The sequence below is a fragment of the Nerophis lumbriciformis genome, linkage group LG23 (assembly GCF_033978685.3).
Source record: "Nerophis lumbriciformis linkage group LG23, RoL_Nlum_v2.1, whole genome shotgun sequence".
Taxonomy (NCBI): Eukaryota; Metazoa; Chordata; class Actinopteri; order Syngnathiformes; family Syngnathidae; genus Nerophis; species Nerophis lumbriciformis.
The window spans coordinates 3,450,099-3,467,749 of record NC_084570.2 but is presented as its reverse complement, the minus strand read 5'-3'; the positions used below and the strand labels follow the sequence as shown (position 1 = coordinate 3,467,749).

Here is a 17,651-nt window from a genome sequence, read left to right as displayed (position 1 = left end):
TAAAATTAGCTAACCTCAATGAACCTAAAAATACCTTAAAATAAGTATATTCTCACTAATAACAAGTGCACTTTTCTTAACAGAAAAAAAAAATTAGATCTTTTTTCTCAATATGTTGAAAAATATTCTTAAATTAAGCTCCTGTAGAACTTTGTAGTGTCTGGCCTGGTTCTGTAGGCTGTCAGTACTTTCAGTTCCGACACTGCAAAAAGTCAGTGTTCAAAAACAAGAAAAAACATACAAAAACGAGGGGTATTTTATTTGAATTAAGCAAAATTATCTGCCGATAGAACAAGAAAATTTGTCTTGTCAAGACTTTCCAAAACAAGTAAAATTAGCTAACCTCAATTAACCCAAAAATACCTTAAAATAAGTATATTCTCACTAATAACAAGTGCACTTTTCTTAGTAGAAAAAGAAATTAGACCTTTTTGCTCAATATGTTGAAAAATATTCTTAAATAAGTAAATGCTAGTGGCATTATCTTGACATAATGATATGCGATCATGATTTTTTTTTTTTCATGCAAATGATTACTTTAAAAAAGTAGTTTTATACTTGTGAGTGTTGATGACACAGCTTTGCAACAGTTGATTTTCTAGTTTCAAGCATGTTTTACTCAATATAGGTCATCAAATCTCAGCAACAAGCTGTAATATCTTACTGAGATCATTTAGGACCAAAACACTTAAAATAAGTAAAACACTCCAACATAAAATCTGCTTAGTGAGAAGAATTATCTTATCAGACAGAAAATAAGCAAATATCAGCCTTATTTGAGATATTTAAACTCACTTAGATTTCAGTTTTTCAGTGAAGACGCAAACTATGTGAGGCATACCTCAAAGAAGACACATTACGCAAGTCAAGTCGATGCAAGATTTTTAATGAGTAATGTGATTGTCAACACGAGAGACTGGACTATGTGGAGATGCTTCTCCTCCGGCAGTCTCAGGTTGAAACAAACAAGAAGTCCTGTAAAACATGAACGTAGGAGCAAAAAAAACAACATAATTGCATGTGCAGGTGGGTGCTTGTTTGCAGGCGTGTTTGTGGCACTCACCAATCACACGCAGAGGTAGTTCACAGTTAGGTACTTGGGATTTCTATCACATCTAGACCCAGTCCCCAAGTTCTTGCCGACAAGGACTTTGCAGGACTTTTGATTTCGGCACCTGTAGGTCAGTCCAAGGAAAAAGAGTTACGCAACAAAGAACACAGGCAGTTGGGATTTCCATTGGCCTGCAGAGGTCTCATACCAAATGATTAATAACATTTTCTTTAGAGATAAATGCGTTAAAATGTAGTATTGGAAATTATCGGCATCGTTTTTTTTATTATCGGTATCGGGTTTTTTTTATTAGTTTTTTTTTATTTTTTTATTTTTTTATTAAATCAACATAAAAAACACAAGATACACTTACAATTAGTGCACCAACCCAAAAAACTTCCCTCCCCCATTTACACTCATTCACACCAAAGGGCATACTTGCCAACCTTGAGACCTCCAATTTCGGGGGGTGGGTGCAGGGGGCGTGGTTGGGGCGGGGGCGTGGTTGGGGGCGTAGTTAAGAGGGGAGGAGTATATTTACAGCTAGAATTCACCAAGTCAAGTATTTTCATATATATATATATATATATATATATATATATATATATATATATATATATATCCCTGCGACCCCGAAGGGAATAAGCGGTAGAAAATGGATGGATGGATATATATATATATATACAGGTAAAAGCCAGTAAATTAGAATATTTTGAAAAACTTGATTTATTTCAGTAATTGCATTCAAAAGGTGTAACTTGTACATTATATTTATTCATTGCACACAGACTGATGCATTCAAATGTTTATTTCATTTAATTTTGATGATTTGAAGTGGCAACAAATGAAAATCCAAAATTCCGTGTGTCACAAAATTAGAATATTACTTAAGGCTAATACAAAAAAGGGATTTTTTAGAAATGTTGGCCAACTGAAAAGTATGAAAATGAAAAATATGAGCATGTACAATACTCAATACTTGGTTGGAGCTCCTTTTGCCTCAATTACTGCGTTAATGCGGCGTGGCATGGAGTCGATGAGTTTCTGGCACTGCTCAGGTGTTATGAGAGCCCAGGTTGCTCTGATAGTGGCCTTCAACTCTTCTGCGTTTTTGGGTCTGGCATTCTGCATCTTCCTTTTCACAATACCCCACAGATTTTCTATGGGGCTAAGGTCAGGGGAGTTGGCGGGCCAATTTAGAACAGAAATACCATGGTCCGTAAACCAGGCACGGGTAGATTTTGCGCTGTGTGCAGGCGCCAAGTCCTGTTGGAACTTGAAATCTCCATCTCCATAGAGCAGGTCAGCAGCAGGAAGCATGAAGTGCTCTAAAACTTGCTGGTAGACGGCTGCGTTGACCCTGGATCTCAGGAAACAGAGTGGACCGACACCAGCAGATGACATGGCACCCCAAACCATCACTGATGGTGGAAACTTTACACTAGACTTCAGGCAACGTGGATCCTGTGCCTCTCCTGTCTTCCTCCAGACTCTGGGACCTCGATTTCCAAAGGAAATGCAAAATTTGCATGGTTGGGTGATGATTTGGGGTGCCATGTCATCTGCTGGTGTCGGTCCACTCTGTTTCCTGAGATCCAGGGTCAACGCAGCCGTCTACCAGCAAGTTTTAGAGCACTTCATGCTTCCTGCTGCTGACCTGCTCTATGGAGATGGAGATTTCAAGTTCCAACAGGACTTGGCGCCTGCACACAGCGCAAAATCTACCCGTGCCTGGTTTACGGACCATGGTATTTCTGTTCTAAATTGGCCCGCCAACTCCCCTGACCTTAGCCCCATAGAAAATCTGTGGGGTATTGTGAAAAGGAAGATGCAGAATGCCAGACCCAAAAACGCAGAAGAGTTGAAGGCCACTATCAGAGCAACCTGGGCTCTCATAACACCTGAGCAGTGCCAGAAACTCATCGACTCCATGCCACGCCGCATTAACGCAGTAATTGAGGCAAAAGGAGCGCCAACCAAGTATTGAGTATTGTACATGCTCATATTTTTCATTTTCATACTTTTCAGTTGGCCAACATTTCTAAAAATCCCTTTTTTGTATTAGCCTTAAGTAATATTCTAATTTTGTGACACACGGAATTTTGGATTTTCATTTGTTGCCACTTCAAATCATCAAAATTAAATGAAATAAACATTTGAATGCATCAGTCTGTGTGCAATGAATAAATATAATGTACAAGTTACACCTTTTGAATGCAATTACTGAAATAAATCAAGTTTTTCAAAATATTCTAATTTACTGGCTTTTACCTGTGTGTGTGTATATATATATATATATATATATATATATATATATATATATATATATATATATATATAAATAAAAGAAATACTTGAATTTCAGTGTTCATTTATTTACACATATACACACACATATACACACACATAACACTCATCTACTCATTGTTGAGTTAAGGGTTGAATTGTCCATCCTTGTTCTATTCTCTGTCACTATCTTTCCAACCATGCTGAACACCCTCTCTGATGATGCATTGCTGTGTGGCACGCACAAAAGTGCTTTCATCAAATGCACTAGATGGCAGTATTGTCCTGTTTAAGAGTGTCACAACATTGCTGTTTACGGCAGACGGACTGCTTTACTGTAGACGTTCTTTATATTGTGGGAAAGCGGACTCAGGTCTGCATGGAGCTGGAGGGGGCGTGGCCTCCAGCTCCGCCTGAATTTCGGGAGATTTTCGGGAGAAAATTTGTCCCGGGAGGTTTTCGGGAGAGGCGCTGAATTTCGGGAGTCTCCCGGAAAATCCGGGAGGGTTGGCAAGTATGCCAAAGGGTTGTTTCTTTCTGTTATTAATATTGTGGTTCCTACATTATATATCAATACAGTCTGCAAGGGATACAGTCCGTAAGCACACATGATTGTGCGTGCTGCTGGTCCACTAATAGTACTAACCTTTAACAGTTAATTTTACTCATTTTCATTAATTACTAGTTTCTATGTAACTGTTTTTATATTGTTTTACTTTCTTTTTTATTCAAGAAAATGTTTTTAATTCATGTATCTTATTTTATTATTATTATTTTTAAAAAGGACCGTATCTTCACCATACCTGGTTGTCCCAATTAGGCATAATAATGTGTTAATTCCACGACTGCATATATCGGTTGATATCGGTATCGGTAATTAAAGAGTTGGACAATATCGGAGTATCGGATATCGGCAAAAAGCCATTATCGGACATCCCTAATTTTCTTCCATTTTAAACCATTTTTGTCTCAAGTCGTGCACTTAAAAATACATCAAAATGTTTAATCAACTATGATTGTTGTGATCGCTTCTCCTCCCCTTGTCTCACGACGGACGATTACATGTTACTGCACATGGGCAGACTGGATTCAGGAAGATGTCGGCGCGGTTTTGACGGGCTCGTGTAAAAAGATTTGCAGTCAGGGTTCCATGGACAGTAAACAGTACGGTACATACCTCGGTTTAGAGGTCACGGTTCGGTTCATTTTCGGTACAGTAAGAAAACAACAAAATATACATTTTTTTTGGTTATTTATTTACCAAATTTGTAAACAATGGCTTTATCCTTTTAACATTGGGAACACTATAATAATTCTGCCCACGTTAATCAACATTAAACTGCCTCAAGTTGTTGCTCAGATTATCCATCCATCCATCCATCTTCTTCCGCTTATCCGAGGTCGGGTCGCGGGGGCAGCAGCCTAAGCAGGGTAGCCCAGACTTCCCTCTCCCCAGCCACTTCGTCCAGCTCTTCCTTTGGGACCCCGAGGCGTTCCCAGGCCAGCCGGGAGACATAGTCTTCCCAACGTGTCCTAGGTCTTCCCCGCGGCCTCCTACCGGTCGGACGTGCCCTAAACACCTCCCTAGGGAGGCGCTCGGGTGGCATCCTGACCAGATGCCCGAACCACCTCATCTGGCTCCTCTCGATGTGGAGGAGCAGCGGCTTTACTTTGAGCTCCCCCCGGATGGCAGAGCTTCTCACCCTATCTCTAAGGGAGAGCCCCGCCACCCGGCGGAGGAAACTTATTTCGGCTGCTTGTACCCGTGATCTTGATCTTTTCGGTCATAACCCAAAGCTCATGACCATAGGTGAGGATGGGAACGTAGATCGACCGGTAAATTGAGAGCTTTGCCTTCCGGCTCAGCTCCTTCTTCACCACAACGGATTGATACAGCGTCCGCATTACTGAAGACGCCGCACCGATCCGCCGGTCAATCTCACGATCCACTCTTCCCTCACTCGTGAACAAGACTCCGAGGTACTTGAACTCCTCCACTTGGGGCAAGATCTCCTCCCCAACCTGGAGATGGCACTCCACCCTTTTCCGGGCGAGAACCATGGACTCGGACTTGGAGGTGCTGATTCTCATCCCAGTCGCTTCACACTCGGCTGCCAACCGATCCAGCGAGAGCTGAAGATCCTGGCCAGATGAAGCCATCAGGACCACATCATCTGCAAAAAGCAGAGACCTAATCCTGCAGCCACCAAACCAGATCCCCTCAACGCCTTGACTGCGCCTAGAAATTCTGTCCATAAAAGTTATGAACAGAATCGGTGACAAAGGGCAGCCTTGGTGGAGTCCAACCCTCACTGGAAACGTGTCCGACTTACTGCCGGCAATGCGGACCAAGCTCTGGCACTGAGCATACAGGGAGCGGACTGCCACAATCAGACAGTCCGATACCCCATACTCTCTGAGCACTCCCCACAGGACTTTCCGAGGGACACGGTCGAATGCCTTCTCCAAGTCCACAAAACACATGTAGACTGGTTGGGCAAACTCCCATGCACCCTCAAGGACCCTGCCGAGAGTATAGAGCTGGTCCACAGTTCCACGACCAGGACGAAAACCACACTGTTCCTCCTGAATCCGAGGTTCGACTATCCGGCGTAGCCTCCTCTCCAGTACACCCGAATAGACCTTACCGGGAAGGCTGAGGAGTGTGATCCCATGATAGTTAGAACACACCCTCCGGTTCCCCTTCTTAAAGAGAGGAACCACCACCCCGGTCTGCCAATCCAGAGGTACCGCCCCCGATGTCCAGCTCAGATTAAATAAAATGACAAAACTGTTCTTCTACATATAAAAAGTGCAACATTAAACGGTTTCAAGTCAACTCATCATGCTTAATTTATTACAGCATTTGGGAAGCCTGTAGTTGATTTATTATGTAAATGTTATATTTTTATCAACATGTGGTAGCAGGGACCCTGCCATTCAAAACTAGGCTGCTGCATTACTAATGATTAATGTAACTATAGCTGAAAAAATGGTACAATAGCAATAGGAGAGACTATTCATCCCTGAACAGCATGGAGTTCATGTAGGCTTAATGATGCAGTTACATTATTATATCAACTATCAGAGACAGAAACTCTTTATTTAACATAATGTCCTTTTTTTGCTGCTTCAACACAGCTCAATCAACACAGAAAAATGTAAAGTGAAATAACAGACAGACAGGGCTTTGCTGTCCATAACACACACACACCGCAAAATGAGCTAACGTTACGTTAAAAGTGAATTAGCCTTCACCTCAAGGCAGGACTGCGAGTAGGCTGAGCTGCCTTTTATATTTCTAGAAGGTCAACGGGCTCATAGTGATGTTACTAGTAGTTGACTGAGAGGTGTTTATTATAATTTAGGGAGAATCCGCAGCCTGATGATTACCTGCTAAACGCTAAGCACTGACTACATGCGCTCTGAATACGCACTGCTGATTGGCTGTTACCGCTCTGTTTGTGACCAATCAGATGGTTGTGTGGGTGGGACAATGCTGGGTTCTGTGTAGAGTACTGACAGAAACAGAGGCAGAAGGAAGCGGAGGTGGCTACTTTATATGTCCGTGTAGAAACTCGTTCGGTACACCTCCGAACCGAACCAAAACCCCCGTACCGAAACGGTTCAATACAAATACACGTACCGTTACACCCCTAGAGATGTAGTTTGCCCATTTAATAGTGCCAGAATAAAAACAACATTGGAAGGAGTTCTCTAAATTCTTGTTGGGAAATTATAGCGAGAATTTTGAAACAACAATACCGTTAAAATCCCTATTGAATGATGATTAATGTTATTATCAACGACAGTAAAAGCGTTTTGCACGACCATTGCGGTTTGCCAAGCTTTCAGATGCAGCTCGTATGGTAAAAGTAGTAAATTACCACGTTGCTTTCGCTCCCAAATGACTAAAAATGCCGCTGAGTAGAGCACAGACTTGGGTATGGAAGATGGCAATTTCACATGCCCTCCAAACTATTTCAAAAAGAACAAACAAAGACACTTCCCTATTTGCTAGTGGGATTAAATTAAGATGACGAGCAAACTAACACTTACTTATCTGCAACGATCCTATGGGCTGAGGGGCTGGCGCAGAAAGTCATGATGGAGGGGGTTTTACTGCAGAATGTCTCATCAAAGCGTCCATAGCTGGCCTTCAGGACCCTGATGGATTTACCACCGCCTAAGGGCGACTCACAATTGCCATTAAGTGTTTTGACTACTCATTGCATTGTCAAAAGTACCACGTAAATTGTCACCTTACCGCATATGAGAGCTGCCGTTTTTCCTTCGCAGGCAACAACTGTGCGCTCAGCTGTTGAAGAAGAATGTGACAACAGATCTTACAATTTTGGGGGAGAAAAAATAATCACACAAAACACATTTGTGTTGAAGTTCAATAGAAAGCTCACCAGGTCTTTGCTTCCTGCAGTAATATCTGACCTGGATAAAGTTGTCATTTTCGTCGCATACGAACATTATTGGATTTGGCTTTGGCAGGCGGCAACGCTGCAGGCCATTACAGCTGAAATATCGAAGAAACAATGTTTATTTGTATTTTTATGTGGCTACAAATAATAATTATAATAACAATAATAATAGATTTTATTTGTAAAAAGCACTTTACATTGAGTAAACCACCTCAAAGTGCTACAGTGTATTACAAAATAAATACAAATAAAAAGATAATAAAAAAATAAATACAAATAAAAACTACACTGCAAAAAGTCAGTGTTCAAAAACAAGGACAATTAAAGCTGCAAGCAGCGATGGACGGGACCGACTTTGACGCACATAAAATCCAAACCAGAGCAGTAATTAAAACTCTTTGGTCAACTTTTAATCAGAAGGGTTCAATCTCTCTCCTGTGCTAGTTTGAAGCCGACACGACAAACGCGCTCAGAGGAGATAATGTTTGAATAAAGGTGACCGGTTTTTACAAAACTTTTGTTTTGAAGGGGGAATTGCAAACTTCCTGTTGATTTTTGCTGGGGGTCAATAAATGAAATGTATGTCTAAGTGAGACCTACATAGAGGTTTTTGTTTCATGTCTCTAAGACATTCCTACTGGAAGTTACAGGCAGTTTTGTCTGAGTTTTCTTCCTAGGAGCAGTTGTGTCTGTGTTTTCTTCCTAGGGGGCGCTAGAGCGCAAATTTGAGTTTTGGGGTTGGGTTTTTTATTAGATCGCAATTTTTGACAATCCAGATGTGTGTGTCCAGTTTGGTGAGTTTTGAAGCATGTTAAGGGGGTCAAATTACAGCTCAAAGAGGCAAAAGTGACGGTTTTTACTAAACTTTTGTTTTGAAGGGGGAATTGCCAACTTTCTGTTGATTTTCACCTAAGGATGTCAATGTATGAAATCTAGGTCTAAGTCAGACCTACATAGAGGTTTTTGATTCATGTCTCTACGACATTTCTACCGGAAGTTGCAAGCAGTTTTGTCTGTGTTTTTTCCTAGGGGGCGCTAGAGCGCAATTTTGAGTTTTGGGTTGTTTTTTTATTAAATGGCAATTTTTGCCAATCCTGATGTGTGTGTCCAGTTTGGTGAGTTTTGAAGCATGTTCAGGGGGTCAAATTACAGCTCAAAGAGGCAAACGTGACGGTTTTTACTAAACTTTTGTTTTGAAGGGGGAATTGCCAACTTTCTGTTGATTTTTACCTAAGGATGTCAATGTATGAAATCTAGGTCTAAGTCAGACCTACATAGAGGTCTAAGTCAGACCTACATAGAGGTTTTTGATTCATGTCTCTACGACATTTCTACCGGAAGTTGCAAGCAGTTTTGTCTGTGTTTTTTCCTAGGGGGCGCTAGAGCGCAATTTTGAGTTTTGGGTTGTTTTTTTATTAAATGGCAATTTTTGCCAATCCTGATTTGTGTGTCCAGTTTGGTGAGTTTTGAAGCATGTTCAGGGGGTCAAATTACAGCTCAAAGAGGCAAAAGTGATGGCTTTTACTAAACTTTTGTTTTGAAGGGGGAATTGCCAACTTTCTGTTGATTTTTACCTAAGGATGTCAATGTATGAAATCTAGGTCTAAGTCAGACCTACATAGAGGTTTTTGATTCATGTCTCTATGACATTTCTACCGGAAGTTGCAAGCAGTTTTGTCTGTGTTTTTTCCTAGGGGGCGCTAGAGCGCAATTTTGAGTTTTGGGTTGTTGTTGTTTTTTTATTAAATGGCAATTTTTGCCAATCCAGATGTGTGTGTCCAGTTTGGTGAGTTTTGAAGCATGTTAAGGGGGTCAAATTACAGCTCAAAGAGGCAAAAGTGACGGTTTTTACTAAACTTTTGTTTTGAAGGGGGAATTGCCAACTTTCTGTTGATTTTTACCTAAGGATGTCAATGTATGAAATCTAGGTCTAAGTCAGACCTACATAGAGGTCTAAGTCAGACCTACATAGAGGTTTTTGATTCATGTCTCTACGACATTTCTACCGGAAGTTGCAAGCAGTTTTGTCTGTGTTTTTTCCTAGGGGGCGCTAGAGCGCAATTTTGAGTTTTGGGTTGTTTTTTTATTAAATGGCAATTTTTGCCAATCCTGATTTGTGTGTCCAGTTTGGTGAGTTTTGAAGCATGTTCAGGGGGTCAAATTACAGCTCAAAGAGGCAAAAGTGATGGCTTTTACTAAACTTTTGTTTTGAAGGGGGAATTGCCAACTTTCTGTTGATTTTTACCTAAGGATGTCAATGTATGAAATCTAGGTCTAAGTCAGACCTACATAGAGGTTTTTGATTCATGTCTCTATGACATTTCTACCGGAAGTTGCAAGCAGTTTTGTCTGTGTTTTTTCCTAGGGGGCGCTAGAGCGCAATTTTGAGTTTATTTATTTATTTTTTTTATTAAATGGCAATTTCCGCCAGTCCCGATGTGTGAATGTGTGATGGTGAATTTTGAAGCATGTTAAGGGGGTCAAATTACAGCTCAAAGAGGCGGCGGAATAATAATAATAATAAAACGCTCAAAATACAATAGGGTCCTCTGTCCCAAAGGGACATTGCGGTCCCTAAAAATACAAAAATTAGAGGTACTTTACGCATTATGAAGCCTAAAATACCACAACGGAGACCCCCGGACTGTTGAACAACTTAAGCTGCACATCAAGCAAGAATGGGAAAGAATTCCACCTGAGAAGCTTAAAAAATGTGTCTCCTCAGTTCCCAAACGTTTACTGAGCGTTGTTAAAAGGAAAGGCCATGTAACACAGTGGTGAACATGCCCTTTCCCAACTACTTTGGCACGTGTTGCAGCCATGAAATTCTAAGTTCATTATTATTTACAAAAAAACAAAAAAAATGTATGAGTTTGAACATCAAATATCTTGTCTTTGTAGTGCATTCAATTGAATATGGGTTGAAAAGGATTTGCAAATCATTGTATTCCGTTTATATTTACATCTAACACAATTTCCCAACTCATATGGAAACGGGGTTTGTACACTATGAAATTAAGTGGAGGACTACAAAATATAGGCCTGTGGCCTGAATTCCGCGAATCTGAGACACCTGTTATATTCAAATTAGTAGTTATCAAATTGCTCAAACAAGATATATATAAAATAGATGTGACACCAAGTTTAGACCAGAACCACCATAAATTAAGGTATGGATAACATTTGATAACTCTGGGAAACACTGCTCTATGCGGTTCAATGTATTTCTGAGCAAGTCATGATGGTCTCACATGAACATGGTCCATGAGTTAAGATTGGGATTGAGGCACTGCGGTCGTGTTGAGAAGACTGTGGCGGCTTGGGTTGTGGCGGCACAGTTGACCTGATCAGCTTTACCATAGCGTAGGTCTTTCACTCTGACAACGTGATTGTCGGCTGTACAAAACATGAAGCACAATGGGCGCTTGGTTCGACGCTGGACAATATGAAGCAAACGAGGCTTTGAGTAAAGTTGGAATACTTACGGCATTGCAGTATCAGGTTCTTACTGCCACATGCGACACTATAGCGGAGCTCTGAACGGTTGGAGCACACAACACAGCTGTCACTCAAATACAAAAGCAAAGGTGTCAAATTGATCAGGCCAGTGAACAGGTTTAATCCTGCCTGCAGCCGGCAAGATGAATTTTCTAAGTATAAAAACGAGCTACAATTTTTTTAAAAGAAACCGCTGTTTTAAATGTGTCCATTGGATGTCGAAATAGCAATTGAAGTGTAACCCGCGTCACACATGTTTAAAGATGACACGTCAGCTGACTTTAAGCGACCTCGGGATTGGCTTCCGCTACTACAATCGGCACAGGTGCAAGCAATCAGCTCCTCCTGTTGGGTCTGGCAGCAGATGGCGGCAGACTGATGCAGTATCGACCTGCAACGCCTTGCCAGCAGGCACAAGACATTGATACAACGTTGATTATACATGCATGTCCTTTTCAAACTGACTTTGAAACAAAGCTGCAAAATAGTTGTATTCAGTTGTATTCATGTCCAGAGTCGGGACCCGGGGTGGACCGCTCGCCTGTGCATCGGTTGGGGACATCTCTGCGCTGCTGACCCGCCTCCGCTCGAAATGGTCTCCTGCTGGCCCCACTATGGACTGGACTCTTACTATTATGTTAGATCCACTATGGACTGGACTCTCACTATTATGTTAGATCCACTATGGACTGGACTCTCACACTATTATTTTAGATCCACTATGGACTGGACTCTCACTATTATGTTAGATCCACTATGGACTGGACTCTCACACTATTATGTTAGATCCACTATGGACTGGACTCTCACACTATTATGTTAGATCCACTATGGACTGGACTCTCACACTATTATGTTAGATCCACTATGGACTGGACTCTCACTATTATGTTAGATCCACTATGGACTGGACTCTCACTATTATGTTAGATCCACTATGGACTGGACTCTCACTATTATGTTAGATCCACTATGGACTGGACTCTCACACTATTATGTTAGATCCACTATGGACCAAACTCTCACTATTATGTTAGATCCACTATGGACTGGACTGTCACACTAATATGTTAGATCCACTAGGGACTGGACTCTCACACTATTATGTTAGAACCACTATGGACTGGACTCTCACTATTATGTTAGATCCACTATGGACTGGACTCTCACTATTATGTTAGATCTACTATGGACTGGACTCTCACACTATTATGTTAGATCCACTATGGACTGGACTCTTACTATTATGTTAGATCCACTATGGACTGGACTCTCACACTATTATGTTAGATTCACTATGGACTGTACTCTCACACTATTATGTTAGATCCACTATGGACTGTACTCTCACTATTATGTTAGATCCACTATGGACTGGACTCTCACTATTATGTTAGATCCACTATGGACTGGACTCTCACACTTTTATGTTAGATTCACTATGGACTGGACTCTCACACTATTATGTTAGATCCACTATGGACTGGACTCTCACTATTATGTTAGATCCACTATGGACTGGACTGTCACACTTATATGTTAGATCCACTATGGACTGGACTCTCACACTATTATGTTAGATCCACTATGGACTGGACTCTTACTATTATGTTAGATCCACTATGGACTGTACTCTCACACTATTATGTTAGATCCACTATGGACTGGACTCTCACTATTATGTTAGATCCACTATGGACTGGACTCTCACTATTATGTTAGATCCACTATGGACTGGACTCTCACACTATTATGTTAGATCCACTATGGACTGGACTCTCACACTATTATGTTAGATCCACTATGGACTGGACTCTCACTATGATGTTAGATCCACTATGGACTGGACTCTCACACTATTATGTTAGATCCACTATGGACTGGACTCTCACTATTATGTTAGATCCACTATGGACTGGACTCTCACAATATTATGTTAGATCCACTATGGACTGTAGTCTCACACTATTATGTTAGATCCACTATGGACTGGACTCTCACTATTATGTTAGATCCACTATGGACTGGACTCGGCGTGGCGCAGTGGAAGAGTGGCCGTGCGCAACCCAAGGGTCCCTGGTTCAATCCCCACCTAGTACCAACCTCGTCATGTCCGTTGTGTCCTGAGCAAGACACTTCACCCTTGCTCCTGATGGGTGCTGGTTAGCGCCTTGCATGGCAGCTCCCTCCATCAGTGTGTGAATGTGTGTGTGAATGGGTAAATGTGGAAGTAGTGTCAAAGCGCTTTGAGTACTTTGAAGGTAGAAAAGCGCTATACAAGTACAACCCATTTATCATTCATTTATTATGTTAGATCCACTATGGACTGGACTCTCACACTATTATGTTAGATCCACTATGGACTGGACTCTCACTATTATGTTAGATCCACTATGGACTGGACTCTCACTATTATGTTAGATCCACTATGGACTGGACTCTCACTATTATGTTAGATCCACTATGGACTGGACTCTCACACTATTATGTTAGATCCACTATGGACTGGACTCTCACTATTATGTTAGATCCACTATGGACTGGACTCTCACTATTATGTTAGATCCACTATGGACTGGACTCTCACTATTATGTTAGATCCACTATGGACTGGACTCTCACACTATTATGTTAGATCCACTATGGACTGGACTCTCACTATTATGCTCTATCTACTATGAACTGGACTCTCACACTATTATGTTAGATCCACAATGGACTGGACTCTCACACTATTATGTTAGATTCGCTATGGACTGGACTCTCACACTATTATGTTAGATCCACTATGGACTGGACTCTCACACTATTATGTTAGATCCACTATGGACTGGACTCTCACTATTATGTTAGATTCACTATGGACTGTACTCTCACACTATTAAGTTAGATTCCCTATGGACTGTACTCTCACACTATTAAGTTAGATCCACTATGGACTGGACTCTCACTATTATGTTAGATCCACTATGGACTGTACTCTCACACTATTATGTTAGATCCATTATGGACTGGACTCTCACTATTATGTTAGATCCACTATGGACTGGACTCTCACTATTATGTTAGATCCACTATGGACTGTACTCTCACACTATTATGTTAGATCCATTATGGACTGGACTCTCACTATTATGTTAGATCCACTATGGACTGGACTCTCACTATTATGTTAGATCCACTATGGACTGGACTCTCACTATTATGTTAGATCCACTATGGACTGGACTCTCACTATTATGTTAGATCCACTATGGACTGGACTTTCACAATATTATGCTAGACCCACTCGACGTCCATTGCATTCGTTCTCCCCTAGAGGGGGGGCACCCACATATGCGGCCATTCACATCGATGTCCCATTGGGGTTGTGAGTTTTTCCTTGCCCTTATGTGGGCTCTGTACCGCGGATGTCATTGTGGCTTGTGCAGCCCTTTGAGACACATGTGATTTAGGGCTATATAAATAAACATTGATTGATTGATTGATTTCAATGGTCAAATCAACGTCACGACCTGACATTGAATAAACGTTGTCAAAAAACACGTTGTTTCAACCTTCTATTTGTGTTGTAGAATATTGGTTGGGAAATGATCAAAGTTCAACGGTCAAATCAACCACAGAAGCCGACGTTGGCTAAACGTCGTCAAAAAGTATGTTGTTCCAACGTTAGGTTTGAGATGCTCAACGTCAGAACCCAATTTTAACACGTTTTTGACGTTGTTTTAATGTCTTGTGCTTGTTGGGTTCTTTCATTGTAAATTTTCCACTCAAGTCAATATGACCGTCATCTTTGTGGTTAGACTTTCGTCGGCGCACGCAATGAGTTGATGGCGAGATGCGCACCCTGAACTCCATTGTAAAATGGGTTTCTACATTTGTTGTTTGTTCTATTTTATTTTATGCTTCAATCTACCATGTTCGCATTGGCTAAGTTTGTAGTTATATTACCTTGATTTCGGCCATGGTGTTATTTTGATCGTTTTGTTTATATTATAATTGTAACATTGGAATGGTGATAAATGAATGTGTTGTGGCAGTTGCGGATGTCATCAATGCAGCGGTTTGAATGAAGCATTCAGTTGCTTTTCCAAACACGTCTTTTAAAGGTGAACTGACAACACGAGACTGCTTAACAGGAAGTGCTTAAAGTTTAATGGCTTTGTAAATATACCGCGACCAAATCTCAGTTTATTTTGTTCCTCCTGGATGTTTTTGAAACTGCACCATTTTTTTTTTTCCCTCAGAATTTTCAACTAACTTGAAGTGTTTTGCCAATAAGATTATTTGTAATGTAAACATTTTCAGGTCGCGCCGGTTCTATTTTTGGCCAAGGTAAAACCATACTTGCCAACCTTGAGACCTCCGATTTCGGGAGGTGGGGGGGCGTGGTTGGGGGCGTGGCTAAGAGGGAAGGAGTATATTTACAGCTAGAATTCACCAAGTCAAGTATTTCATATATATATATATATATGTATATACACACATACATACATATATATATATATATATATATATATATAAAATAAAATAAATATATATTTATAGCTAGAATTCACTGAAAGTCAAGTATTTCTTTATATATATATATATATATATATATATATATACATACATATATATATATATATGTATGTATATATATGTATATATATATATATATATATGTATGTATGTATGTATGTATGTATGTATGTATATATATATATATATATATATACGTATGTATGTATGTATATATATGTATATATATATATACGTATGTATGTATGTATGTATATATATATATACGTATGTATGTATGTATGTATGTATGTATATATATATATACGTATGTATGTATGTATATATATATATATATATGTATGTATGTATGTATGTATGTATGTATGTATGTATATATATATATACGTATGTATGTATATATATATATATATATATATGTATGTATGTATGTATGTATGTATGTATGTATGTATGTATGTATGTATGTATGTATGTATGTATGTATGTATGTGTATATATATATATATATATATATAAAATAAATACTTGAATTTCAGTGTTCATTTATTTACACATATACACACACATAACACTCATCTACTCATTGTTGAGTTAAGCGTTGAATTGTCCATCCTTGTTCTATTCTCTGCCACTATTTTTCTAACAATGCTGAACACCCTCTCTGATGATGCATTGCTTTGTGGCACACACAAAAGTCCTTTCATCAAAAGTCCTTTCATCAAATGCACTAGATGGCAGTATTGTCCTGTTTAAGAGTGTCACAACATTGCCGTTTACGGCAGACGAAAACGTGACTGCTGTTGTTGTGTGTTGTTGCCGCGCTGGGAGGACGTTAATGAAACTGCCTAACAATAAACCCACATAAGAAACCAAGAACTCGCCCTCCATCATTCTACAGTTATAACGTCATTGGGCAGGTACGCTGTTTATATTGTGGGAAAGCCTGAATTTCGGGAGATTTTCGGGAGATTTTCGGGAGAGGCGCTGAATTTCGGGAGTCTCCCGGAAAATCCGGGAGGGTTGGCAAGTATGGGTAAAACAAAGAGACAATCTGAAGTTGTGTTTTTCTTTAAATTATTACGCCATGATTTTACCAGTGCGGCTCAGCGTGGGAATAGACCCTGAGCTGAAATACGTTTGACACCCCTGTGCTAACGCAACGAATGTAATCTTCTACGAGGAAAAAAAAACAACCTGAGATGTTCATAGAAAAAAAAAAAAGAGAAAACACCTACCTTGTGATGTGCAACACCAAACTGACGCCAGGACTATGGAAATAGAACATCAACTAAAATTAATGACCATTATTTCAAGTGTGGATTTCACTGAATACTCACGGGCAACGACTGTCAACTTTGCAGGCAACATCTCGTCAGATGAATGTAGCAACGCTGGAAATGTACGGCTTTTTTATTCAGACCTGTGCAAACAGACCGCGTGGACAGGGCGTTGATGTCTTGCCGGTGGCGTAAATGAAGTTGACTAATGTAAAGTTGCTGTTAAACAGTACAGTGTTGAAATAAGCAAATAGTGGCTGGACAGTTCTCAGTTGAATATTGATTTTCCCCAAAGGGCTACGAAACTATAGAAAGTCAACACTTTACACAAGTGATGGGCCGTGCATTTGCTACCTGGGGACTTTATTGACCTATTCCACCTCTTAAAAACACCAATATCACCTCATAATTCAACAAATCCTATTAGTACACAACAATTCTGTATAACAAAAGCTCGGCTTTACAGAGAGAGTGTCATTTCCTTTTATTGCACTGCAAAAACTGAAATCTAAGTAAGATGAAATATCTCAAATAAGGGTGATATCTGCTTATTTTCTGTCTGATAACATAATTTTTCTC

General features: G+C 40.2%; 1 protein-coding gene across 1 annotated transcript; it reads right to left on the bottom strand.

The window, feature by feature from the left end:
• Nucleotides 1-1,066: 1,066 nt before the first annotated feature.
• LOC133622608 (L-rhamnose-binding lectin CSL1-like) lies at nucleotides 1,067-17,171 on the bottom strand. The gene is made up of 8 exons (XM_061985435.1): nucleotides 17,133-17,171; nucleotides 17,031-17,063; nucleotides 11,256-11,306; nucleotides 11,022-11,166; nucleotides 7,753-7,865; nucleotides 7,605-7,655; nucleotides 7,397-7,523; nucleotides 1,067-1,175 (listed from the first exon to the last, which is right to left on the bottom strand). The coding sequence occupies exons 1-8, from the start codon at nucleotides 17,161-17,163 to the stop codon at nucleotides 1,067-1,069; spliced, it is 660 nt and encodes a 219-aa protein (XP_061841419.1). The 5' UTR covers nucleotides 17,164-17,171.
• Nucleotides 17,172-17,651: the final 480 nt, after the last annotated feature.

Coding starts and splice junctions, on each gene's coding strand:
- LOC133622608 (XM_061985435.1), bottom strand. CDS start 17,163: ATGTTGCCTGCAAAGTTGACAGTCGTTGCCC. Junction 11,167..11,255: donor GAACCTGATACTGCAATGCC/GTAAGTATTCCA, acceptor TGTTTTGTACAG/CCGACAATCACGTTGTCAGA. Junction 7,866..11,021: donor AACTCATGGACCATGTTCAT/GTGAGACCATCA, acceptor TCGATATTTCAG/CTGTAATGGCCTGCAGCGTT.